Raw genomic sequence first — 26,988 nt, forward strand, 5'->3', positions numbered from 1 at the left:
GCTATTGAAAAAGAGAGTCAGGCTGGGGGAAGACTGCTGCTGGCTGGGTGTGTCTGCGTGTGCTGTGTGTACAGGAATTCCCCTTCCTCTACCCAGTGCTGCTGCTTGTAGCCATTAAAAAGCCCAGGTCCTCATGCTGGGTGTTCAGTGAGTATTGATTCAGTCTGCAAGCAATTTTAATATTTCTTCAGGGACTTTCCAGCAACAGCACAAGTCATTAATTCACCCTCCCAAATTGCTTATTCAATAGCAGGAACATGGCTCCTGAATAAAGTCCTAGAATTTATGTGACTCACATGAGTCAGGAGGTCAAACAACTGTTATGGAGCGAAGTTAAAAATCCAAATAAAATATTGACACTTTTTTGGGGAGTGGGAGGAGGGGAAAGGGGGAAGGGAAAGAAAAGGTATTTAAAATAGGGTTTTGTTTCAATGCCCCCAGGATAAAGAACAGAAAGAGATTGAAGACAAGTTGGAGTTTGTAAAATCAATAGGATTTATTGCATATCCGCTTGGCATTTAATAACTCCTTCCTTTCCACCTCCCCCTGCTCTGTATGTACACGGGGGAGATAAACTCTTCAACAAAACTGCAAATAGCCAGCCACTTAGTGCACAGATGGACACCCAAATGCCAGCACAGGAAGGCAGGTGTGTGCAGGGATGAATATTTCTGTAAGGCAGTGGCATAGCATCAAGAGGTCCTCTCAGAACCTTGGGTCTTGACTGAGCTAGACAGAGCCCATCACATATGGCATTACATATGCCCATGTAGTAGTAGACAGTATATATCCACAGCCTGTGTAAAAAATAGTGAAATAGATGGGAGGGGAAACCGAGGCACAGAGGGAATCAAAAGAGCCTGCTCAGTCACAAAGCCCATCAACAGGGAGGTTGGGTCAGGATTCAGGTCTCCTGATGCTCAGTGCGTTTTTTTTTTTTGCTGCTGAAGGATGCTGTCTTTTATGGGAATGAAAGCACAGACAGTGACCAAGATCATACCACAACAAGGCATCCATCTCACAGGAGGGACACACAAACTACATAAGAAGAAATGCATCCACAGACACCACACAAGCCCATCCGTATGCAGACGGAGGCATACATAGATACAAATACATACATGCTTTTACTGAGCTCATTGCTATTCAAGAAACACCACAGCCAGGTTACACACAGAAACATACCTGCAGACAGACAAACATGCAGATGACTGTGCACACAAATGCACAAGCACATGCACACACTAATACACCAGCACAGCCTCGTATGTCTGTATATCCACACAAAAAAATTCACACAAACGGATGTGTTGCTACAAACCTAGATTTTACTTACAGGGGTATCTTTTTAGCTAGCTGCACATAACTGGTTGCCCACACACCCCCAAATGAATTCTGCACAAGCATATTAATCTATAGACTGTCTCCTTATTATGTTATACTCATAACTGTTTCCGTGAAATCATGCTAATTCTCTACCAAAGATCTGAGATGGTAGTACCTGTCAAACACCATTTATTCATTAGAACTAACTATAAAAAAACAAGCACACAAAAATATAGCCTAACCATCTGATCAAATAGTACTTGATGACTTGGGATACTTAAATGGGCTTTCTTTGCTTTGTTGTTGTTGTTTTATTTGTCTGGTTGACTTTTTAGCAAAGATTTAAGGCAGGTGCTTTCTCTGAGCTGGGATTTTGCAAAAGGCCACATTTCAAGGCCTTTTTCGCATTGTGATAAAAATAATGTTTAATTAATTTTCCTCCTAAGACATCTTTAGACCATATACACAGTGTGGTTTTAAAATTAAGCAAAGTAATGAAAAGTTTGACATTTCCTTAATGATGCTTTAAACAGATAAAAATTTCTGCATAAAAAATACTTACGTGTTATTTCTAAGATTGTTTTGATCATTACTGTGGCCACCTTACGCTACCTCCTGTCTTCTTAGACTACAGTATATTCAGAGATATATGCAAAATATATAAATACCATCACATATATTCATCTGTACTCATCTGCCTATGAATCCTGATTGCATCTGGTCTTCTCCAATCTAAGTTAGATCAAAAAAATTAAATACATGCTAATTTACTGCTAGAGTATTCTGATTCATTAGGTGAACAAGTACTTAATTCAGATTAAGAGGACCAAGTTTTGAAATCATAGAACTGGATAAAATCACTGAGAATTTCTCTAGAATATTGTGATTTTCAGGAAGTATATCTTGTAATTTGCAATACAGTATTCCACTGCAAAAGCTTAAACTGTAAAATTTGAATAGTTAAATATTTATAACTCAGGCCTTTACACAGTGTTAAACAATTGCTCCTCTTCTACATTTGCCCCAGATAGTGCTTGGCTCAGTGTGTCAAGCTCTGGACAAGTCAGTCTTGGAGATCACTAAAGCTCATGGGGAGAAAAGTTGCCGGGATGAGGAAACATTTGTGCGTGGGGGAGGATCATTTAAACTGCTGCTCTTGGGAGGCTGTTTGTCAATTTGGAGTTGTTGAAGGAGTCTCAGCTGAGATGGTTTCATTGACAGGGAATAGGCAACAGACTTGTTTACACAGGGGCAAATGAGAAAATTAATCTGAATTAACTCTGCAAGTGCATTGGTTAAAAGCATTAAAACATTGTTTGGATGCTCATTCAAAATTTGAGTGTCCTAAATTGAATTTAGTTTGCTTAATTTCCAAAGTGAATTAAGCTAAACTAAATTAAAGCTGCCTTAATTCTAAACAAGGGAGTCAGAGGTGTAATGTAGTTTAAGTAGACCACTTCAATTTCACACATTCAGTTAATTCAAATTAGTTATTTTGCATAGCCATATGTAGGTAAGCCCTTAGACTGCTAACTCCTATGGACAGAAACTGTATTTATACAGAGGCCAGGAGAAAGGCCAAAAGTCCAGTGTACTCTGTATCAGCTGTTGTGATTGTAACAGAAAAGGATAGAAATAATAGGTTCTTGAAGGTCCACAGAAACCTGTAGTTCTGCAGTTAATCAGATGGATGCCAGATATGTGATTTAGAAATAGAGCAGACCTGCACTCACAAACTTACACAACTATGCAAATGCACAGACCAATATAGGCCTTATAAGCAAGATTCCACATTAATGATGCATCAGTATTCAGATATGTTTGATATTACATAATGGATATTATAGACTTGTTATGGATGCATTCCAGGTGGTTATGAGTTATTATTTGCAGTAGCTGTGCTTGGTGCTGTACAGCAACATCCATACAGCTAGCTGGTTATGGTTACAAGCCACAGATATGAACAGCCTATTTCCCATTAAACTCTGTTAAAAACTGTAACGGTTGAATAAATGCTCAACAATTCTTCACGGGCTCTGAATATATAAAATGTGACCCAAATGTCCAGCTCCATAAGTCGCAGTTATAAATGCAGACCCATAGGCAAGGATAAGCAAGCATGCACAATGTGCGGTAAATTATAACATAATAAGAGCATGATAAAGTAAAAAATAAGTAGCACCAAGAACAATGAGAACTAGAACAGGAAGGGAAAGGTACAGATACTCTGTTGAAATTTTCAGCTTTTCAACATGGTTTTCATTTGGAATCACAACTTTACTAAAATTCTACAGCTACATTGCAGGGCAGTTGGAACGTGCTGTTTCAATAAAATCTAAATATATTATCCTAATTTTAATTTCCTTAGCATAGTCTCTCATTCACCCCAAAAAAGGTCATTTTAAAGGGAAAACCACATTTTTTCCATTCTGATAAGGCTTAAATTTTTCTCAGAAATTTGTTCATTTATTTAAAACCCAAGGTAAAAATAGCATCTAAATTGACACATTCCCAGAACTGGTTTTGTTTTGATTTGCGGCAAACATTTTCTACTGGTAAGGGATCCACTATAAAATTTTCACCAGTTCTGACAATGTAAGGGGGGCACACACAATGACAACCCTGTAAAGAGAATCGTTTCCTCAGCCAACGCACTCAAGCACATGCTGTGGTAGAGCACTCTGCAGAATACACAGAGAACACAGAGCTAATGTAGAGTGCTGCCAAGCCCAAGAGTTAAAACGTCCTGAGTCAATACCCTCCAAAACTGAGAGACCAGCATAAAATTCACAAGGCTGTAAATAAATGTTTTTGAGTTTTTTTCCTCTGCCTTCAGTTTTGGCCCCTTGAGAGGCAGTCAGTCCCACTTCCACCTGGTCTTTGCAGCCATGAAAGCCAGAAATACCTTGATATTAAAGTGAAATTTCTTATCTTCCAAGATCTGAGGTTTTACACAAAATACCAGGTATGGCATAGCTTGCAAGAGAGTTGAGAATGTTATCTACATTTATCTGATTCCTCCCAGTCCAAGACTCCTCTCCTACTACACACATGTCTTCTGTTAATCAAAATTAATGTCCACAAGGAATTCAACACAGACTCCTGAATTTTAATAACTGGAAACAGGCTCAAAGCAGAGCTTTCAATTAAAAGTTCCCATGCTCCAGATTAAGATATTTAACCTTGGCAAGCCCATGTGTTTCTGTAGGTCTTCTTAACTCACCTGCTGGCACAGCTGCTGTTCTGAGAGCTCCAGCCCTTGCTGCGTGGCAGCCCCCGGCGTGCTGGCAGCTCGTGGGGCTGTGCCCTATGCCAGCTCCATGCTGCTGCAGCAGTGCTGCTAGCAGGACCCAAGCTGGCCAGTCCATAGGTAACTGAAGATGTTGCTTTGAACTGCAATCATTGCAGATGTACTCTTAGAAGGTGCTTAATTCCTAAGAGCTCAAATATTTCTGGGCATTTTCATGCCAGAAATCTCTTGCTACTGAAGGGGACCTAGCCACCAGCAATTTTTCTCCCCTGCTTTCTTCCTGTCGTTTATTGTTTTTGAAGCTTTTAGTCTTTTGTTGCAGAGATTATGTATTTGTTGAGGGGGAGTGATAGGTTTGTAGCTGCAGGGACGGATACTCTTCTAAGTGCAGCGAGTTGAATGTCCTGGTTGCATATGATCATAGACTTGATGACCCAGGTGGTTCCTCCCATGCCTGTGTTTCTACATCCAAGACCAGGAGAACCCTTTTTATCCTTTAAGATTTTCTTAATTCACCTTAAACCTGGGATGTGAGACATTTACACCCAGGATCAAATTTGCTTCCAATACTTCGTAAACTGTATGACATCTTCTAGATGTTTGGATTTTAATGAATTTCTGGCTTTCCTGACTGCAAAGAAAGCCTTCCAAACGTGCATTGAGTGTAATATAAGTAGGAACACCTGCCTCAGGACATTTCTATGCTGCAGACACTGCTTGACTACAGCTCATGTAGATATACTTTAGCCAGCTTTAAACCAACCAGCCTGGGTCCTGATGGCTCTGTAACCACAGCTTTACAGAACACAGCAACTATTCAAGCGCACCTTCTGAAAACCCAGGTGGGCTGTGCACCCCGACACAATTCCACTTGGATGAATAAGAAAATATTTCTTACAGGCTAATGCAGCAATTTACTTTGGGAAGTCAGGACAGGCAACCTATCCACAAGGGGACTGATGGGGGTAACCCTATCAGAACCAGTGGCATAAAGTGGTGTGTTACTGCTCAGCAGCAGGAGTTGGCAGGCCATCCCCCTGCCTGGCAGAGCTTCCCCCTCCTGGAAGGCAGGCACCTTCACCTTCCTTTACTTCTACCCCTCTTGCTTAGGTCTGGACTTGTACCACGTAGCATAGTAGAACTGGAATGGGCAGAGATCTGCTAGAAGCTGAACATTAATGCTCTGCTCAAATTAAATGAAATAAAACCATATGGTGTCATCATGGGTCACTGATTTAAAACAACAAAAAATCCTAGCTCCTCTCTAAGCCCTTCAGATAGTAAAACTGCTGCTGTGAATTCTGCCACTCCTCAGAGTGCAGCCAAGAAATGCAATGAGAGAAAAGGGCAGTACTGGGCTTTCTCTTGTGTTTAGAGTGGGCAGGCTAACCTGGAACCAAGTAGCCCTTTTATTCCCATGTCTTCAGGCATGATGTCAGCATAGCTTCGGTTGATGGACCTACACAGATTTAACAGCAGATAAGGACTCAAATCTTCTCAGGGAGGGCTAGGATTGTGTTTTGAGGTATGTAAGGCATCTCCATTTTGACATCTCATCTATTTAGAAGCTTCAGGAAAATAGATAATCCCTCTTCAGGCACCTTTTAGGACTATCAATGTATCTAAACAATCTAATTAATCTGTCATTTTTTTGCTTCTATACTAATGTAGTATATGATCGCCCTTCTTCCTTCTCCCTTTCCAAAGGTAGGGAGAAGGAAATGTGATTTTCATGACAGGAGAGAGTTTGACTGTGTGAATATTGCTTGTGGGCCCTGAATATGGCAGGGTTTTAAGGCATTCTGCTGTCTTGGCGGGGAGCACCAGAGCCTGAGGCCAGCTAGCAAGGAAGCTGAGTCTGCTACTCCTGCCAATGTCAGCAGTTGTTCTGAGGGTTGAAAGTGTTGAAGTAGATTTTGAGAGCAGTAGAAGAAGCTACTGTCCCCCACTGGCGGGGGAGGTGGGTATGGAAATTATGTTGTGGTTTTTGGGGGGCAACTGAAGCCCTGATCTTTCCAACTATATCTTCTGCTTCCAATTCAAATGCTACCACCAAAGCCAGTGCAGCTGAAATACAGCTCCTGTTGCCTTTGCCTACCTCTCTTTCCTTCACGTACAGTAACTGTCAGCAGGGTACATGTCACTTCTGCTTCAAGCAGGGGAACGAAGCCAATACTGTGCTACAGCTCGCTGAAGCACTTACTTGGCCCCTGTTATTAGAGAGTCTGAACCCTTCACTCCTTCTTCCAGCTGTCCTCACTGTGCCCCAGGTGGCACCGCAATGCTCCTATCTTCACACTTCAGGCAGGAAACAGAGCACAGAGAGAAATGCCATTTGTCCAAAGTCTTGATGAGAGGTATACGACAGAGCAAGGAACTGAAGCCCTTTCCCAGAATCCGATTAGGCCCTAACTATCAGGCTTTCTATTTCCCTTCCTTTGCCCTCTAAATCCCTTGTTTTTTTTTTCCTCGCCACGCTATGAAACTTGTTTTCCATTTTGAACTTTGCGCAAACTTTCCCCCCTGCCTTTATTTTCCTCAACTGTGAATTCAGCTGTGTCTCAACCTGTGCACAGAAACGTAAGACTCTGTCTTATTTGAACCAAAGACATATTCAGAGCTCTTTGCGCCTGCCTGTGCAGCACCCATCTGCAGTTATTGTTTGCTTCATGGGGGCTGTCACCAAGGACCCCAAAGCTGCCTCTTCTCATTCCTCTTTTCCTCAGGCGTGCTTTGATGCCAACATCACTGGGATGGTCACAAGCCCTTTTGTAAGAAGCAATCTGATGCAGAGAAGGGATCAGTGTCTCACCGAGCCCTGCACCAAGTCCCCTGCAGGCTGCCCTGTCTCTACCCCGCCGGCACAGCCCGTGGCTCGGCAGTCCAGCCCTGCACTAATTAAGCAGGGCAGCACAGCAGGGTGTGTGCTCCTTGGCCATCACAGCCTCCCTTGGACATGCTGCAGAGAAAAGGCTGAAGCTTCACAATGCTAGCCTTCCAAGAACTGCTTTAATTACCCAGTAATGCACACCCTGGGGTCTTGTAATGTGCTTCTAATACAGAGCATTTAAAATATGAATACTCCAAACAATTACAAGGAGTTTGGTGCTCTTCTGAGTGTATCCTTTCACTCTGAAAAATAATCCCTTACAAAGGATCAAAGTGAGGATAGGAGTGCCTTCTGAAATCTGTCAGGGTCTCCTTGGGATGGCAGGATACGCCACTCTTGCCCTTAGTGCAACTTCAACCTGTTCTTCCAGGATTACAAGAATTGTTAGATTGGGACTCCAGATGATTCAGACCTACCTCATCTCCCTCTGATCAGCCCTAGCATGATTTTTTTATTTGAGATACTGTCTAAAGACTCTGCCTGCAATAGTGAGAGAGAGGAGACTACAGAGTATGTCAGGCTATAAGAGAGTTTAGATAGAAATGTCAGAGAAGTGAGGGATATTTCCTACAATCTGTCATTCTTTTAGCAAATAATTTCTGGACAGGTTTAGAAGTGATTTTTCACTTGCTTATTTACAAGAAGTAAAAGAAAGTTCTGCTCAGAAAGGACTATGCCTCAGCTAATTTTAGCTTCTAATATTTCTTTCTATGTTCTTGACCAAATTTGATTACACTTTGTTACAATCATCATACTAGGAGAGATTACTTTTGCCTGTGCAGCTAGATTCAGAACCAACAAAAGGAATTGCATTAAAACTGCTGAAAATAACAAAAGAGAAATCAAACATTGCTAACTCATGATTTAATGCTGAATGTTTAAGAAAGTCAAAGGCATTTGGAAACAGGCAGTTGGTTTCTGCTGGAGCTGTATGCAGTATTAACTCTAGAAAGAGTTACTACAAGCTAACTATGGTAACTCATGAATTCCAGGAATGGATGTATAATTCACAGTATGATGCTATGTACTGTAATGACATTATATGCCATTACTTAAGATAATATCACATATTAAATTCAGATTGTGAAATGAAGTTCAGTTGCTTTACTGCAATCAAAGATCTATAAATGTCCTGTTGCTGAACCTCCAGAAGGTTATGTATTAAATCTGGGTATATCCTCTGAAACTCAAAGTAGGCAACTTGTGCAAAAACCTCCCAATGTAAAATGAAAAATGGGAATTTACAGTAAGTAACAGTTTATTCCCCTAATTATACACAAATGCCGTTATTGGAGTCACTGACTGTGATGGAATTAGAGCAGGGATGAATTTAGTCCAAAGTGACAATTTCCTTTGGAGAAAAGAAAGACATTTGAAAATACTGACACTTAAAAAAATCAGCACTGCTGACTGGTGTGCCAAGATTTGTGTCCTTTCTGCTCTTGGGAAGTGCTGAGGAAGTGTTCTGCAAAAGGTTTGCCTTTCCTCAGTGTCTAGAGGCAAGAACAAGCCATCAAAAGCAGCAAGAGGTGATGAAGGTTTTGATCACCTTTTACACAGCAGTAATCCAGAAATCCTAGGTTTGCAGCAGCAGAGCTGGCTTACAGTGTATCTCAGTCTCTGGTAAGGGTGAGAAGCTTTCAGCAATCTTGAAATGTTAAGACAGCATTATTATGCTGCATCTGTTGCTACAGGACCAGGTCAGCTGTGTTCATCTTTCATCTGCTGTTTCATTTGGTGGTCTTGTGTCAGACAAACTCACTTGAAGACTTTTAAAGCAGCAGCAGTGATGCCTAGCTATCCTGCTGTTTATCTCTGTCCCTAAATGAATTGTCCCAGGGGGACACGCTGCTGTATTCTGTGCTGAGCATTAGGATCCTGAAATTTCTCCTCTTTCCTTAGAATGCTAGAGTTCCGTTGTTACTGTAGGGCAAAGGAGCACTGCTACAGAGAGTCTCTTCTTGACCTGCTTCTTCGTCATCTTCTAGTCATAGGAAATACCTTCTACCTGAGACCTCATTAGATTTGCTGGACATTTGATGCCAATGATTATTTGACCGAAGCCACTGGAGGTTGCACAACCAGAACAGCTCCCTTTTGCTCACTGTTGTCAGACACTTTCCCTTGACGTAAAACCAGTTTCATTCGTAGGAGGGGAATGTTTTTGAATAGAGCCTTTCGCCTCTAGGTCACTAGCTGAAATCTGGCCCTGGTTGGTAGTGACCGAAAATCATTACCAGCTGACGGCTACTTGGTGAAATGAGCTGGTGAGTCTCATTCCAGTTCCTAACGGACACATCTCAATAAACACAGTCACAACTGGCACTAACTGGCACTCTCAGCTGAGAGACCAGAAACTGAACAGGGAAGGAAACGGAACCTTCCTCTCCATCCCCTGCCTGGGTTTTTGAAGTGTTATTGACAGGCATTTTACACCACTATGGTTTCACAGGCTGTTTTTATTCTAAATGGCTTTTCAAAACTTTGCAGTGTTTGAGCAGCACGGTTCAGCACAGCCTGCTCGGCCATCTTGGTATAATTAGGCTCATCTTATGGTTCCCCTCAGTAGAAGCTGAGCTGTCTGATGCCACCTCCCAGTACAAATGGTGAATCTGATGTCATATCATGGTTTTAATGGAACCATCTGATGTCACCTCAGTGCTAACAGGCTGTTTCATAATATGTCATCTAAGGCTGCAGGGAAAATCTTGTAATCCACTCACTATGCTACACTACAATAGAACATAACACAGCATAACGTGTAGGTTAACTTAGACAGTCTCAGGCAGATTTTGGATAGATGGATGGATAGATACATTTATACAAAGTATACATACATTATATCACTCTATTGATTTTTAAAAAGTTGCAGGTCTGCCTGGCTATAATGAGATTTTTGAACTTTGTGTTGCAATCAATGAAGGGAATATTATTGGCCTGGAGAATTGATATACCCGCTCTCTGTGGCTTGTTCTGTTCCTGGACTGCCCCTGCCCCCAAGGTGTACGATTCCATCAGACACTTAACCTCTTTTACAGTGTCATCAGGCTAAAAGGAATCTAATAGTGACACGGGACTTGTGCTCAGCACTCTGGCACTATTGCTTTCCTGTCACAAATAATTTATAGCTTTCTATTTCCATCCCTTTGCCTGCACCCCATCCCCTCTTTCTGTTTCTCTGGGCTGAGGGAAATCAATAAACTCACACAACCAGAGTGGCACTTCAGGGGGCTTTAGGGGGAATGTGAGAGAAAAGAAAAGAAAAAAACAGAAAAGAAGAAAAAAGTTATATTATTTGCCCTAGCACAGACTTCTTGGATCAGCTCCTCAGCTAGTGCAAGTCAGCATGACCTCAGAATCTGGCCGTGAGGCCCTCAGACACCTTCAATATAGGTCCTCAGCAGCTATAGATTAGGGCCCCCTTATACCAGTGACTTATATGTAGTGGAGTTCTCCATTCCCAGTCAGAACCTTCACATTCCCTGTCTCCAGTTACATCCTAGGTGCCTCTCTGCCACTCCAGCTACTGCTTAGGCTTCATCATGTGTGTATCAGTATTTCCTAATATGCTGAGGTGATACCCTCTGAAATATCTTTCTTTTCCTAAGAAGGTTTCATTCTCAGGAGTTGTGCTTTTTCAAAAATACCCTCTCGACCACTCTGCCTGTCACCCTACCCACTAGCCATATATTTGCTCTTTGGTTGAAGCTTTGCCAATTGATTCTTTACAATGAATCTTTAAGAGATTCTTTACAGTGACTCTTTAAGAGAAGCTCTCAGGTGGGCAGGGAGAATGTATTTTTTGCTTTCTCTTTCTGGAGACATTTTTTAGGAGAAGTTAAAGCTTATATAATGCAGGCCTGAGAGTCCCAGAAACTCAGGACAAAGGCCATCTGCAGCACTCACCTTAACTGGAGGGGCTCGTTTTAATCTCAGAAAGGAATTTTGTCTCCATAGCCTTCACAGGTCATGGCTTATTTGCTGAGTTCCTTGGTGAGACAGTCATTCCCAAGTCACAGATACCCAGCATCTACCAGTCAAGTACTAGGTGCTAGTGATTTTCTTTCACCACTGACCTCAGTTGGATTTAAACCAGTGACCTAGAGGTGAAAGATTTCATGTAGCAAGAAACGGAGCACTGACAATTACAGTTCAGTTTATTTTCATTCTGAGCTGCATTATGAGCTTGGTGGCATTCACTGAGTCATCTTTTCGTGTTCCCATGCTGTGTTCATTCACCACCTGATAAACACATTTTTGCCCTCTTTGCTGGAGCTTCTTTTTCCTGGTGATGCATATCAGCACTTCCTACAGATGTGTTCTGCTCCCACTTTCTCATTTATGAAATGCAAAGGCTTTGGGCAAGGCTTCCATCAGTTCAAAGCGTTCAGTTCTATGCCAGAAAGGTATTTTTTAGGTACACAACAAAATTAAATCTACACCATTTGTAAATGCATCAGTGGCTCTGTTAGCTGCAAAGACTGCCTTATGCTCATGCTGGTAGATGAGATCATAAATGATAATGCAGTTGCCAACACACAGGAGATCCTACCTTATTCATTGAGCACCATAGTAACACAGTGAATACCCAGGTTTGGGGAAAAAGATGGCAGAGCAGAGCAAAGACAACTCTCTGGAAACTGGACCATTAAAGCAGTCGAATCAGGATCATAAGAAGGCAAATGAAGCTACTCTGCTGCACCCAGAGCTCAAATCAGGCTTCAGGTTCTGACAGCTGGGATCATGGGTATGCAAAAGCACCAAGAAGTTGCAGTGGAGTTCTGAATTTGTTTTGATCTTTTCTAGGATCATCAGAACCAAAGTTCAGCAACCTTTTCACCCAACACCGGATGGGAGTGGGACAGGCGTAACTGCACCAGGACATACTATTGGTAAGAAGACTGGCATGAGGGGTGGTGAGAGAACAAGTGGAAATGAGGGTGAAGCTTAGTCGAGGGAACAAAGTCTGAAAAGCAGATGTGAGGCAGAGCAAAAAGGAGGAGGGGGCGGGAGAAAAAAACCCTCAGTGGAAATCAAAGGTTCCTATTCTTCGTTTCCCTTGTTGCATTGCAGAGAAGGGAATCATGGCAGAAATACCAGCCTAAGGTAGGGATTTGCCCAGAGTCATTCTGCCCTAACATCTGTTTCACATTCATGCTCTCTCCTTTGCCTCCCTAGAGAAGTATTTTCCACTATCCTGTCTAAGCACCAGTCTTCACCTTCCTCTTCTTCTTACTCTGACTCTCTTTCTCTGTCTCTTTTTCAATATCTCTTCTCTCCCTTTGCTGCAACTGGTCCATTTCTTAGAGCTAGTAATGCACAGACCAGGGTAAGATATTTCTGATGCCTCAGAATTGAGTTCTTCATTGTTCTAGCTCTGCAGTTAGGTATCCAATGGGTGTATTTCACTGAGAAAATGCATTTTCTGCTGGGGGAGATGGGTTTGTTGAGGTGAGCAGAAGATGAAGGCTGTAATAAAGTGACCAAATGTCTCCTAGTCTGTTGTGTTTAAAGGTACTGTGCTAGATATGTGATGAGGTACTTTTCACTGATGTCTCTGTGGGCTGTATGGTCTGCTGTTGCTAGCATAGCTTTATCCATTAACAATTGAGAGGAGGAAAAAACCTGCAGTATTCTGGGATACTGTGAAATACAGTGGCTTATTCCTGGTCCAAGATGCTCTCTTAGATACTACTGGTTACTGAGAATCAGCTGCTATACAAAGGTTTACTGGAAAGCTCTCGTCTACACAAGACAGAGCTGGCAAAAATAATCCTGTACGTGAACTATGTTCAGGAACACAATTAAATTAATGGGCCAGTATGGAAGAGCATTTCTGGATGCCCTTTTAATCTGGACTTTCTCACTGGTCTGGGAACCACTGAGCATAACAGATGGAGTTGGCAGATATTATTTATTCTTGGAAAAGTAGTGCAATGTTTAGGGAATGCATTGGGTGAGCTGGGATAGTGATTGTGAGTGCTGCTACTGGAGTCTCCCATTGCTCTGGGATGTACTGGGAAGTGTGGGTCTACATTGGATTGTGGTGACAGGTTCTGCTCCATCCTGGAAGGCTTGTATTGGATGTATTGACTGCTTCAGGCTTTATGAGCTGAATGATGGGTAGTGGCCCATAAGAATTGTGATGTTCTCTCCATTACTGGGACACACTGGGACATAATGGGCGTGCCACTTGATGCATAGTTCTACTTGTTCTATACTCTAAGGCACTGATTATCACTTCTAATCTGGATGACTTGTCATTTCTGATATACTGGAAACTCATGAGCAATCTTGGTCATCTCTGAGTGGCAGGAGGAGTCTGCCTGTTGACACTGGTCAGTGCAAAAGGAAGACACTAGATTTTTACTAACCTGGGTTGGAGTATGTATCACCAACTCACCATTTGTTCTAGTAAGGAACTGAATTTATTGACTCAACACTGAAGTGCTTCTGACCTATGCTAAGAAGGTAATTTTCAATGAGTGTTTTGGGTGGACATGGAAGAGGTTGGTCTGACTAAGACAGAACATACGCACTTCTGGGGGAAAAATGCTGAGAGGAAACGATCTGGCAAAACACAGATGGACTAGGAAATCACTAGAGAATGTGGCCTATGCAGCATTGCAATAATTTACCATGGTGTGCACTGGGAAGCCTGCGTTAAGCTGGGATGTGACAACAGCATTTAGCTTCTTCGTAGAATACACTTTACTTGTTATTAATGGCCCTGTACTGGAAGGCTGTGGAGTTTGGTGTAGGAATGGAGTAGCAAAGATGGGATGCCGCAAAATGAGCGTAGAGCAAGTATGAGTTCTTCAGTTTGAGGGACTGGGAGTCTGCTTAGTGCCTCCTAGGCTTTCCTACGAGACTGGTGGCATGCGTAGCTTTCAGCTGGGAGATCCCTGAGTGCTGTGCTGCTCTCCTCATGGCCCTTTTTCCCTCTTCCTTTTGTCCAGTGCCCAGCACAGCATCCCCTCCCGTCTCCAGTGCCTCCAATGATCCAGTGGGCTCTTACTCCATTAACGGGATCCTGGGGATTCCTCGGTCGAATGGCGAGAAGAGGAAACGTGATGAAGGTAGGGGGAAGGGAGAAGCTCATCCTCCCTTTTATATTCTTTGTCCCCGTGTACAGGCTCCAATTTCAGGCCAAGGTTTGCAGCTGCTCCAGGGGCTAGATCAGTTTTAGCAACAGAGACCAGTTCCTCGCCACTGCCCTGCTGGCTTGGAATGCTCTTCTTCCGAGGCCCTTTCATGACAGGCTGTGTCTCCAGACATCTGCTCAGCAGGCAGAGAGCCATCTCCATTGCTGGAGCTGATCCCAACTTCATTCACTGCTGGAAATGGCTGGAACTGAACTCCCCAGGTGCCAGCAGGTGCCCGGACTTTGAACTGTGGGTAAACATGGTTTCCCCGACTCACACAGTTTCAAACAAAATGTCATCTCAGAGAAGCACCAGCAATGTGGGAGCTATCTTTCTTTCCCCTTGCAAACAAGTTCTTACCTTGTGACTTGCTCTGAGCTATATTAGCTGGTGATCTTAAGGGCCCAGTTTCCAATGGGTAGCATCTACCACACCAGAACTGCCATGCTTGCAACAGTCTGAAAGCAGAACAGGAGGTCTTCTGAGTACTGTGGCCCTAAGGTTGCTATCTAAGCCTTTCGCTATGGCTCTAAGAAATCAGGATTAAGATACCTTGCTTTCCTTCCTAACTGCTGGAAAGGACGCAGGGCAAAGTGAATCCTGAAATGAGCCAAAAGCTGGAGCCTGGGGTCTAGATAGACTGAGTTAGGAGGGGTAGATAAGGTCTTGATGTTCTTATGGTGGCTTTGTGATTTTTGTCTTAAATCTTGCTCTTTAATTTGATGCATTAAAAAATTGAGGGTCAGGAATGAGCTTTTCCAACAGTAGTACCTGACCAGTTTGCTCAGTTCAGCCTTGCCTTCAGTATGCTGTTTTGCACTGTTGTCTGTTGTGTGGAGGAACCTCTGAGCAGTACAGGTGGCTAAGTGAGCTGCATGTGCTCTAACCCCAAGGTTGTGAGGTGCAAGAGAACATGAGGGTTCTCTGTGGTATGTGGTGAGAAAACTCTCCTGAGGCAGATGCTGCATTTTGGGGTTCCGACAGTAATTTTCTCAGCATTGGTTCTAGTGAGGTTCACATCTGTAAGCTTTTGATCCAAATAAACATACTAATTCCAAGAACAAAAGGCAGTCATCGTGACCCCTTTCTCCTTACTGCAAAGTAAACCTAGAGGTGAGGACCCAATCCAACAAATTAAAGTAAATGGGAAGATTTTTGCTGATGTCATTGGCAATTGGATCAGGCCCCAGAGGAAGATCCATTTCCCAGCTAGATGGCAGTAGGGCCCAGCTAAGAGAAAAGTATAGGAATGGAAGGACTGAGAGAATGCCTCAAAGTAAAAAAATATCAGGAATAAGAGACTGCAAACACTGCAAATCCCTCCAGCGTTTCCTATCATCACATATACAGGAAATAGTGACATTTCAAACAGAGTGACAAGTTTCTCTAATGGTTGTGCAAATCTCTTGACAGTTATTTGGGGTTTTTTTGAACCCTTGTTCTCAATATAGTCAAGTCTGTTGATCACCAGCACTCAACATGGTGCCTCTGTATCTCATTTTGAAATGAAGCATTTCAGTCTGGCTCTAGTAGCTATTCTTTCCAAATACCTGAAAAGATCATACCACTTCAGATGCAGCTACACAGTCACTTTCAGAACCTGTACTTTTTTGAAGCAGTACAATTAAACACAGAAACAGCCTAGCAGCCGTCTAAGACTGTGACACTTCACAATAGATTGACAGTAAGAACAACTGTCTGTGTTTGTCCTTAATTCATACCAGTTTTAATTTATGAAGGGCAACCAACACACTGCAACTCCTTGCTGTTTGCCAAGAGCCTACATATTCCACTTGGAATAAAAAAGGTACCAGACAGTCCTGGAGATGTTGCTTGTCTTTAGCTCTCAGAGTTGAGGTGGAAGTCACATGACACAGCTGCCACTGCCTTAGAGAACAGCCTTCATGCTGCCATCCCAGATATCTCCTGCAGGGAGATGTTGCATTGCTGTCCCAGAGAAACCTTGTGTGGGACCCCCTGCCAGCTGCTGAATAGGGTTGGATCATAAGGCTAGAAGAGTCCAAGGGGAGGTTGTGCACAGACTGCATTCACTCCTGGGAAATCCCGCTTTAGCTCCTGAAGGATCTGATTGTTCCTAGCTGAGGTGGGGATTAGGAACAACAGGCAAGAAATCCAGTGCAGGTATTTCTTTCATGATCATATCGGATGTATACACCTTCTCAGTATTCCCCAGAGATTCTCAGCACTGTTTTATTGCAGTTTCTTAATTGCAGGGTTTATTCTCATGTTGAAAAGCCTTTATGATCTCCCAATGCACATCTACTTTCCCAGTGTCCTGGTTTGTCAAACCGTGACACCGAGCATTTTGGAGCTGGCTCTTCCCTTAAGGAGACAGAAGAAGCAGCACTGCTCTCTCCTTTCCGCTCTGTTGGACCAGCTTTGCTGCAAGGATTCCTCTGTGAGGAATGCAGTTCAGCAGAAAGGGGGGGAAGTACCAAGCTGCTCCTGAATCCCCAGCTCTCAAAACCATGTTAGCAACTTCCGTGGTGGCTGGGGGGAACAGGGTGGGAAAAAGATAGAGGAGCCTCTATCTGAGCACACCCCCTCCCCCAGGTCCTCCTTGCTGCAGCTGGTGCCTGCATTAGGCAGTAGCACAGATGATTAAGAAGAGGAGAGATAATTATGTGTCAAGATGATGTAGCAGAACTCCCAAGTTGGACAGAAGGAGCCAGACGGATGCATGAGGTGGGCTCAGCGATGGACGCTGACAGCCAGGTGTGTCCCTCACAGGGAGTTAGAGGGAAGAGGGGGAAATCCCAAGCTACTAAATGTGCTGGTTGCAACCACAAGGGTGGCCTGGAAAGACTAGGGCACTGAGATGGAGCTAGCAGGGAGGTAGTTCTGAGTGTCTACTAGTGAAAACACAGAACCGTCAGATCACAAGTCTTCCCTCAAAACTCAGTGTGTCTTCCTCATGTGATCACTTAGGAAGGATGGTCAGGATTTGCCCTGTTAAGATCATTAATTCCTTTGTTTCAGTTTTGAACTGTGATTGTAAACCCCCTGACTGCACTGACAGATTGGACAAAGCAGAGAGTTGGCCTCCTACAATTTTTAAAATAATTTGGCTAAAAAATTCACCACCACTTGTGTAGCAGAGCATGTGCCATTTCTTGCAGTCTATGGGCACAGCCAATGTTGCTGTAGTTTCTGTCTTTCCCCACTACTTACACCCATCACATCCCAGAGGCAGAAGAGGACCTGCAACATATAATGAATTTTCCAAGCCCACTGAGGGTCTTTCAGTATCAAGCTGCAGCTGGAAACAGGAACTCCTAAGTCTTCATGATCCTAATATCGCACTATCCTGTGATGGCAGGCCAGGCTCAGCAGGGTCATTGTCAGACCATGAGGCACCAATAAGAAGTCCAGAAGGATAAAAGGGAAAAATAATAAGAAAATATTCCCATTGTTTCATAATCTCCTGATTGATAGCCTAAAGGATGAGAATTAGGGTGACTCAAAGGCACTAAAAAAAATTAATATCACTCATACTGTAGTCTGGAGCACTGTATAAAGAGAAAAAGGGAGAGAGAGAAAGGGAAGGATGGATAGATAGATGGATAAGTAGGCAGATAATATGAAAACATTATTTCAAACTGCTCCCTGCATGCCACAGCATGTCCAGTTGGGTGAAACTTTTGGAATCTTTACAAAACCACTCTTATTAGAAATAGCTCTTTCTCTCCATAGCGGGCCACAAATGGACTTCCTCTATAGACCCAAATTTTCATTTGGGATTTGTGTTCCAGTGAGACTGGTGCTGTAACAATCTCAGCATTATTAATCTTGGTCCCTGACAACATCTGTAGTATTTGACAGCATTACTGGCAATAACATCTGCAGTGCTGACAATGGCAGAGATAATATTCCCCAGTATTATCGGCATTAGCAGGGATCATATCTGCAGCCTGTTATTGGCGGGAGCAGACGTAATGTATCCAGTATTATTAGTATCAGTAGTAATAAAACCCACAGGCTTGTTAGTATGATCATTGCTAATATCAGCAGTAGGTTTGTGGGAGAGGAGGGGATGGAGTGATTGCTTCTGTAAATGGCACTAACACTCAGGCTGTTTGCAGTAAAGGAACCCCCAGCAGACTTTGGGGAGTAAACCTGAGAAGGCAGAAGTTCTTCCTTTCCCTTCTTCAGCTGTCATTTTGATTATCAGTGATTTACGTTGAAGTAAGCAATACAGAGCTGTGTCATTGCAGGGGAACAGTAAAGGGTCACCAACATTTCAGCAGATCGGACGTGTTTTCCAAAGAGCATTAGCTGCATCAGTGCAGGTGATCAACTGTACTCGACAAAATGCAGTGGAGCTACATATGCAGAACAGGGTGCTGTCTTTTAGCAGCAGGAGCACTTGCACTGTTAATCCTGTAGCTACAGGATGGGCAGCACCTATGCACTTCTCGTTGGTGCTGCATGCATAATTTTCTGACTGTTTCTCTTCCTTTATTCCAAGTGGGAGACTCTGACTGCAGGGCAGGGTTTTCACAGCATTCAGCTTGGGGGTTTTTGTACATGACCATGATCTCATTTTCCTGCTGGGAAAGTAGAAATGCTTCTTTCTGGTGAAATGTGCGGCAGGGAGATCTGTAACAGTCCCAGTTCTGGAAGTTGTTTTTTTAGATACTGCCCTGGGACATAAACTGTCATGAAGAAAATTTTTAACTCAATTGTTTAAGTGGAACATAGCACAGAGAGGAGAGATATATAATGTGCTTAAGAATGTCTGAGTTCTGAGTAGATATGCAGCAGCTGAGTGTGCCACTGCAAGTAGGATCACATTTGTGTTGTTCAGAGTGGCAATGATAATATAATTTGGGAGATGTGGTTGTGATAGTTCAGGTGACTATGTGTCATTGTCTTCGGTATGTGTTTGCAGGTAGTTTGGTTGTGATTATCATGTTGTTGTAGCTGTATCAATATAGGTTGTGTGTTTGAGACACTAATGATGGGATTAACTGTATCACTGCTTGCTATGCTGCCCCATTACGCTCAAGGCTGTTACACTCTTCACAGAGGCAGCTGTGAATTGTTTCTGGTGCTACGTCTGCATCATTCCATCCAGTAAGGTTGTTTTCAATGTGGTAATTGTTGGTATCTCACTACAGACTGTACTGCCATTGAAATTCATATAGTTGTTACTGCAGCTGATGTATATGTTGACTGACAACAGACTGTCACTGGCCATGAGAACGAAGTCAATGCGGCTATGTCACTGCAGTGCTGCATTGAGAACTCTGTGTTTTCACAAAATATGACTGTATTGTTCCACAGCATACTGGGGTCATTTCAGGACATACCACGTGCTTATGCTGTCATCTGCAGTATGATGATGCTTTACCAGTGCTGTAGTTGTTCTAGTGCAGAGAGGTCTAGCCCTTAACTGCTCTGTAGGGAAATACATTTGTTTTCCTATGCTGCCTGCATATGTTTACAAAGAATATGTGTGAGTCATTCCACTTGCCTGTATCACAGCACCTTATGTATGTTCATCTCTGGGCATATTAGGTATATTTCTGTTCTCCCAAAACTGTTGTGTTGTTGAAGACAACAGAGTGTATTTGGACAGCAGCAGGTGACACGACAGCACTACTGTCAGTGCTGTGGCTGTATTGTTTCATGCTGTGATTTCTTGTCACCACAGCTGATGTGTTTGCATTACGCTGTATGATTGCTTTATTGCAGGTCAGTCTTAGTGACACCAGAGACACATGCATTTACATTGCTTCAGGTGCTCACTCCATGTTCCAACCATCACATGTAGTTGCGGGGTGTGCGCCCAGCAGTTTATGGCTGTGCACATGGGGTGAGCAGTTTCTGTAGTGTTTCACACTCTGACAGTGTCTTTCTCTTCTTTTCCCTGGGACTGTGTTGTTTCATGAAGTGTGGCTGAGTTTCTAAGGGCTATCAGCTTGCAGCAATGGTGTATCACTGCAAACAGCAGTGGTCATGGGGGATCTTCAGGCTCATTGGGTCTGTACATGCAAGTATAGGTAACACTTCTTTCAATTCTAGGTAAAAATGTAAATCGAAGAGGGAGTTTATTCTCAGCAGCCACTCACCTATCCCTCCTGAGGGTCTTTGGCTACCAAAACTCCTAGGAGGACATAAGAAAGGCACCTGCTCCTCATCCTGCACCTCTCTAAATAAACTGTAGGAGGATGGTCAGGTAACGGAGAGTACGTGTGGAAAAAGAGAGGAGGGGAAAACTGGATAAAGGGCAATGAATAAGCAGCACAGCACTGTCAGAAATGTGGGCTGCTGCACCACGAATCTGGAGGTCAGTCTTGAAGCAAGAGAGGCAGTATGTGTGTGTGTATCTGCACACACCCTGAGGGCTTGTGGGGTATACATTGCCCAGGAGGACTTCAGGTAAGGGAGAGTTAAAAGCTTACATCACAGAAAGCAGTTTGGACAGAAATCTGCAGCTACTAAAGCTTACAGTGCTGCTCAGTTGGGCAGGGTTTGGTACTATCTGAAGACAAGCTGGTCTGGCTTCAGCTGTATTTGTGTGTGTCTCTGCTTGTGTATTTGTGTCTCTAGGAATGCACAACTGTTTGTTTTCTGTATTTCTGTGTTAGGATTACTGGTTTCTACTTATCTGTGCTTATATACTGGGGTGAGTGGCAGGCTGGACCCGTATTTTTGTGCATGCCTATGGAGACCTAGAAAATGTGAATGTTAAGCTGTGTATAACATTGCCTAGTAGGAGTATGCATGTTGTGGATCATATGGATGTCTGGGCATGTATGGCTCAGCATTAGTGCTATGTATTCCTATGAATGCCAGGTATTTGTATTCACATTTTGAGCATATATGTGAATGTTGTATATATCTATGTATATTCTGTGTGTATGTGTTGCTACATACTTGGACTATCACTTTATCTTTGTGGTGTGGTTATGAATATTGAGCCTGTTAGTGCTGTACACTTCTGTATACAGTTTGTACAGATGTGTATTTGCATTGAGGTTATATATTTGTGTGTATGTTGTGTGTATATATATGTATTGGTTGTTCTTGTCTGTGTGAAGGCTGTTTATTTATGCAAATAGTTTGTATTTCTTTATATGATTTAATTTTGCATATATGAATTTAAGGAAATTCCTTTGACTTCCAGGTTTTTGTTTAGTGTATGTACATTTTTGTAAGTTATTTGTTTATTCAGAAATTACATTTAATTGACATGGACCCGCAGTAGTACCTCCTTGTGTTCCAGTTTGCATTCTTGTGTCTTTAAATGTTATTGGCTACATTTTGTGAGTCTTACTTATGGTTAGAGCTTTTCTTTAAGTTTATATGTGTGAGTGCTGGGAATGTGTGCTTGTCTGACTGCTTACCGGTATTTAGTTTGTGCTTAGATCTTCTCCTTCCACTTTTCAACTCATTCCTGGGAGGGGTTATTGCAGCTTGTGTCAGCAAGAGTCAGAGAGCTGCAAGTCATCCCTGTATCTCTGTCTGCTCCATGTGTCCCCCTGTGCAGAGCCTGCTCCCTAGTTTTGCTGGTGCCTGTCTCTCTCTGGATCTTCTTGCTCACTTTGCTCACTCTAGATGAGTTGTACACTGTTTCTGCCTGCATTCAGGGAGATGACATTTTTTCATGGATTGAAAGAGTATGGGAGTCATGGTGCCTGGATCCACAAGGATCCTAGGATAATGACAGAATAAAGTGCAAAAAGGATCAGGAATAGCTGGCAAAGTACAGGCAAATTATGTTTTTAGAGGGTTGTTGGTGATGTGGCAATGGGACATGAGACAGGTATAACAGTAGATCAGGGTGCAAATGGCAGTGGGAGATGGAGAAGACACTGTTTTGGGGTCAAGTAGCATGGCAATATGACATAAGGGCAATACTGCTATGGAATCCAGGTGGCACTGAGGCACAGCAGGAATCAAGGTGACATGATGATGACCCAGGCTGGTCTATCAGAACAGGGAGGGCTGGGAGACCTCCATCAAGGATCAGTTGAATAGATCAAAGGGGAGCTGAAGGAGCAGGGTGAAGATCTGAGACAATTCAATGGACCTGTATAGTGGCTGCAGGAGCCAGGTCACTGGCAGCGTGGGACACAGAGTGTCTCCATGAGGAGATCAGTTGCATCCTGGTGTGAAGAGCTGGGGCAGCCTGTTAGCAGAGTCTGTTTGCATCACAGCGATGGACAGCAGGGATAACACAGTGATGACATCAAATGATGGACATATCCTGTGACGGTAGCCACAGACCATAGGGACTGTGTAGGCAGGGGCACTATTCCCAGTTGCTGGAAAAACAAAGAACCTAACGGGCAGTAAAACAAAAACAAAGGAGACTTGGAAGCACCTGACAGCCCTAATTCATCACAGCCCAAGATTTTTTTCCCCCTCATGTTCCCATTATATTTGTTTGTAAAAGTGGAAATCAATTTTGAAGGTAATTTTCTGGAAAGAATGGAAGGGAGGTGGGAGGGCCGGATAAGGCAGAGACGGCAAGAAGAAAAAAAAATTTAGGCCAGGCACAGCCCAGGGGCAGCTCTTGGCAAGGTGAAAGAAAATTGCATATTCAATCTCCATCCACGAATCTCCCTTGCTGCTGCCCGCCTCCTGCTTGAAAACAATGAAGGCTTTCTCCCCTACGCTGCACAACGCCTGAGTATCAGCGCTCACTTTAACTTCAGGGTCATTAATTCACCTGATTATTGCAGGAGAAGAGCAGGTTGCAGAGGCATCCATTCTAAAAAGCCCTCCCTTAGCTCATCCTTTGATTAGTTTGGGGTGGGGGGAGTTGAGATAGTGTTGTTTTGGACCCAGTTTAAAATGGGAGGGGTTGAACAGGGAGTGGAAGGAGGTAGAGGTGGAAAGGAAAAGATGTGGCCTGGCTTGTTGTGGAAGGGAGGGTCAGAAAGCAGTCATTGAGTCCCTCTTCTGTGTTGTTATTGCAAATTAAAAGTAGCATGTTCCACTCCGTAGCTATCTTTCAGGGAGGGGAGGGGCATGGGTCTATGTTGGCATGGGGATGGAGGGGGATCTTATCATTGCTTCTTCAGCAGCCCAGCGTAGTGTCACCCTGTGAGGTGACATTTGAATTTACAATTCCGCTGAGAAAAGCCATTAATTCACAAATTAACATTTCTCCCTCTCTCTAGCTCTCTCTCTTCCTCTCTCTCTCTCTCACATGGATGTGCAAGCAATTGAAAAGACAAAGGAAATAGCCTTAAGGAAGAGACTTTACTGCTACTCTGTCTGTGCAGAGATTGCTACTACTGCTTCTAGATAGATAAACCAATTACCTGAGCTACTCTGTTCATGGCAGCCTGCTATTGCCTCCTTTTGTAGAGCTGAATCCTTTGCAGGATTACACTGAGTGTATCTCATTAATGTAAACCAGCACGATGCTGAGCACTGTCCCTGATGCTTCGTGCCAGAGCTCCTTGCTCTGAGTGGGAAGAGAGAACTGGGAAAGGAGTCAAGAGCAGAGGTGATGGCAGGCACAATGTACTTCCTAATTCATAGGGACCAGGCCACATAGAGAACCTTCTCAGAATACCCGTCCTGAGCTTAGAGGCAACAAGGGCTTCCCATTTACAGAGGACATTGTGTGATGTTCACCCTGATCTATTCCCTGTCCTGGGGAGCACTGAGAGCGCTGCACAAGAAGTCTCGTGTTGGCACCAGGTGTGGGCACCCCCTTGAAGCTCCATTCTCAGTGTTACCCTGAGTTTCCTCCAGGTGTAGAAATGTGTAGAAATGGCAGGCTGATGCAGAGGTATGAAAGCTATGTTTACATAACTATAGGCAGATGTAGCTGATTGCACCCAGGAGCTAACTGCCTCACAGAGGTACACAACAAACCTCTGAATAATAAGCAAAAATGAGCACTCTATTTTATGGACTGAGAGGGCTCCACCGAAAGCCAGTCAATGACACCTGTGGAGATGTTCCTGTCAAAGACAAACACCGGACACTACTTCCACACAGTTCCCAGTCCTCTTCTGATTCCCTTTTGTTGCTTTCTCCTGCCATGCTCTTTCTCACATGCTTACTTCTGCTATCACTGCTGCTATGGATGCTTGGACAGCACATGTGTACAGTATAGACAGATGTCTCGGCACTCAGCTGCACACTGAAGCTCATATCTATGACACTAGCAGCCTGCCTTGCATACTCATACCCCTGCAGACATGGCTTCTTGACATCTGCTCTGGTGAGGTCCCTTTTAGTGGCTCCAAGCCTGCCTGCTGGGGTGCACATTGGCAGGCAGCTTTCTGAGCACCTTCTGCAGACAACCTTGTAGAAACATGCTTAGCTACCTCTGCCTTTTAGCCTGGTCACACACCTAGGTATGTTTTTTTGGGGAGAAAATATCCTACCAGCGTGGTTTACATAAAGACTCGCATGTTAGTCTTTGTTCACCAGGCTTCCTACCTATATATAGCATTGGACAGAAATCTTCACCAACAGGTTTGTCACCCCGTAACAGTGTGATAGGCCCTATTCAAGCCATTCTCTTAACCTTCATGAGAGACAGACACTTGCAGGGGACAGTTATTCAGATAAAAGGAAAATGGATCAGAACTGCTAGTTCTGGAAGCCTGGTCTCCATGTGCTCAGTGTGTGGAGCATGTGCCTTTCTTTGGCATTGCCTTGGCTCCTTAAATCTTCCTAAAAACTTATTCTCTTGACAAGAGCATCTCTGACATTCCCTGTGTCCCACACCGTGCGCAGCCAGGGAGCAGCATCCTGCAGCCAGCGCTGGAAGGCAGATCAGGATCAGCAGAGGAATCGGCAGGCAGTGCCAGTAATTCAAACCATCCTGACCGTTCAGTGAACCTGAACCTGCTGACCTTGACAGCAGAGACAGCAGCGGCCTCAGGAATCCCAACCTTTAGAGAGGTGTTCGTGGAGGATGGCTCCTGCTCTCTCCCTTTCTGTCTCTCTCTCTTTTCAGTCACATCCCAGCAGCTAAGGGAGCCCAACAGTCAATCCCCAGTGCACCAATTAGCTCCTAATTTGGCTATGTCTGCACTCCCAACTCTAAGTCGATGTAATGTTAAGCATTGCTTGTCGTTCATAGAAGGAAATAATTCCTATAGAGAGGTATCTTCTTGTGCTAAAGGAAAACACTATGCACCTTGTTCTCAGTCAGAGCCAGAGAGAACCCCCCCTGCTCCCAAAATGGGGCCTGCTGCTGTTTGGAAGGAAAGCAGGAGCTCTGTGCTTCCCTAAGCAATAGCATCAGATCCTCCAGCCTTGTTTCAGAGGATCCCAAGGGGAAGCAACAAGATCTCACCAAGTGATTAGTCTGTGAGAATCCTGTCTGCACAGATGAGGGACAGGGAGGTGACTAGAGTGGAAGGGAGAGAGAGAAAAAAACAGTGTACTTCATCTTGCCACAAGAACTTGCATTAAAGGAAAAGGCAGTTTGTGAACATTTTAAGACCCTTCCAGGGACTATCAGATTTCCTCCACTACCTGTGTGGCTGCCAAGGAAGACCTGAAATGAACAGCATTTTGTGCTGGCCTGCAGAGGCTAGGCTAAGCTTTAAGACCTTGCATATGGAGGACAGTAGATGGCTTGGAAAAAGCAGATACAGATATCTATCTACAGAGGTATAGCAGACATGGCTGTCTGTCTTCTGTTTGCCTCCTTCCATAATTCTTTGAAGGTGATTTTTCCATGCATCAATCAGATAAAGGACACTGAATAGTGTCAAATGCAATTCATTCTTATATTAAGGCCCTTTAAAATGTCAAAGTTTTATCAAGGAGCCTAAAAATAATGCCTAGATCCATATTTCTCCTTTGCATTTCCTTCATCTGTCCAAACATCCTACTGCTTACACTCCATTAGGTTCAAGGTACAAAGTCTTCCCACACAGGTCAACAACTGCAGGAAAACACAGAGGAACACAGTGCTGGAACAGGAGCGAGGTCATGGGTACTACTGTTTCCATTGGGATGTGGTGTAGATCAGGATTTCTTTCTTTCGCTGCCTCTGAATTTTTTGGGAGCTCAGAGGTGTTATTCTGCTTTTAAGCTAGGGGATCTGCATCAGAACAGGCTTGAAGGCATCTGATTAGTGCTTAATGAGGTGGTTATTGAGTATGAAATGTCCATCAAGTCTTCTTAGATGTTTTAGAAAAAACTGTTACAAAGGACAGGTACATTTCCATGCTTGGTTTAGCAACAGAGCTGATGGTTTTTGGTTTGACTTTTGGCATCTAGTGCGGGATGAGGTGGGCCTTGAACACAAGAGTTGACCTTGAAAGCAGAACAGAACTATCCTACCCTTTGGGACAACTTTACTAAATCCCAGCAAATTAAAAAATACCCTACTAGCTAATCCTCAAAGATATTTACAGCTTTTC

The 26,988-nt window shown here is 43.6% G+C and overlaps 1 protein-coding gene across 8 annotated transcripts in view; it reads left to right on the forward strand.

The window, feature by feature from the left end:
* The window catches only part of PAX2 (paired box 2), a 100,398-nt gene that overhangs the window by 34,520 nt on the left and 38,890 nt on the right, over nt 1-26,988 (forward strand). For all 8 annotated transcript variants that reach the window (XM_051619381.1, XM_051619377.1, XM_051619380.1 and 5 more), the window contains 2 exons: nt 12,273-12,358; nt 14,426-14,545. In XM_051619381.1, coding sequence (XP_051475341.1) covers nt 12,273-12,358; nt 14,426-14,545 — 206 coding nt within the window. The remainder of the gene's footprint in view (nt 1-12,272; nt 12,359-14,425; nt 14,546-26,988) is intronic.

The sequence above is a fragment of the Apus apus genome, chromosome 4, assembly GCF_020740795.1.
Source record: "Apus apus isolate bApuApu2 chromosome 4, bApuApu2.pri.cur, whole genome shotgun sequence".
In the NCBI taxonomy this organism is placed as follows: domain Eukaryota; kingdom Metazoa; phylum Chordata; class Aves; order Apodiformes; family Apodidae; genus Apus; species Apus apus.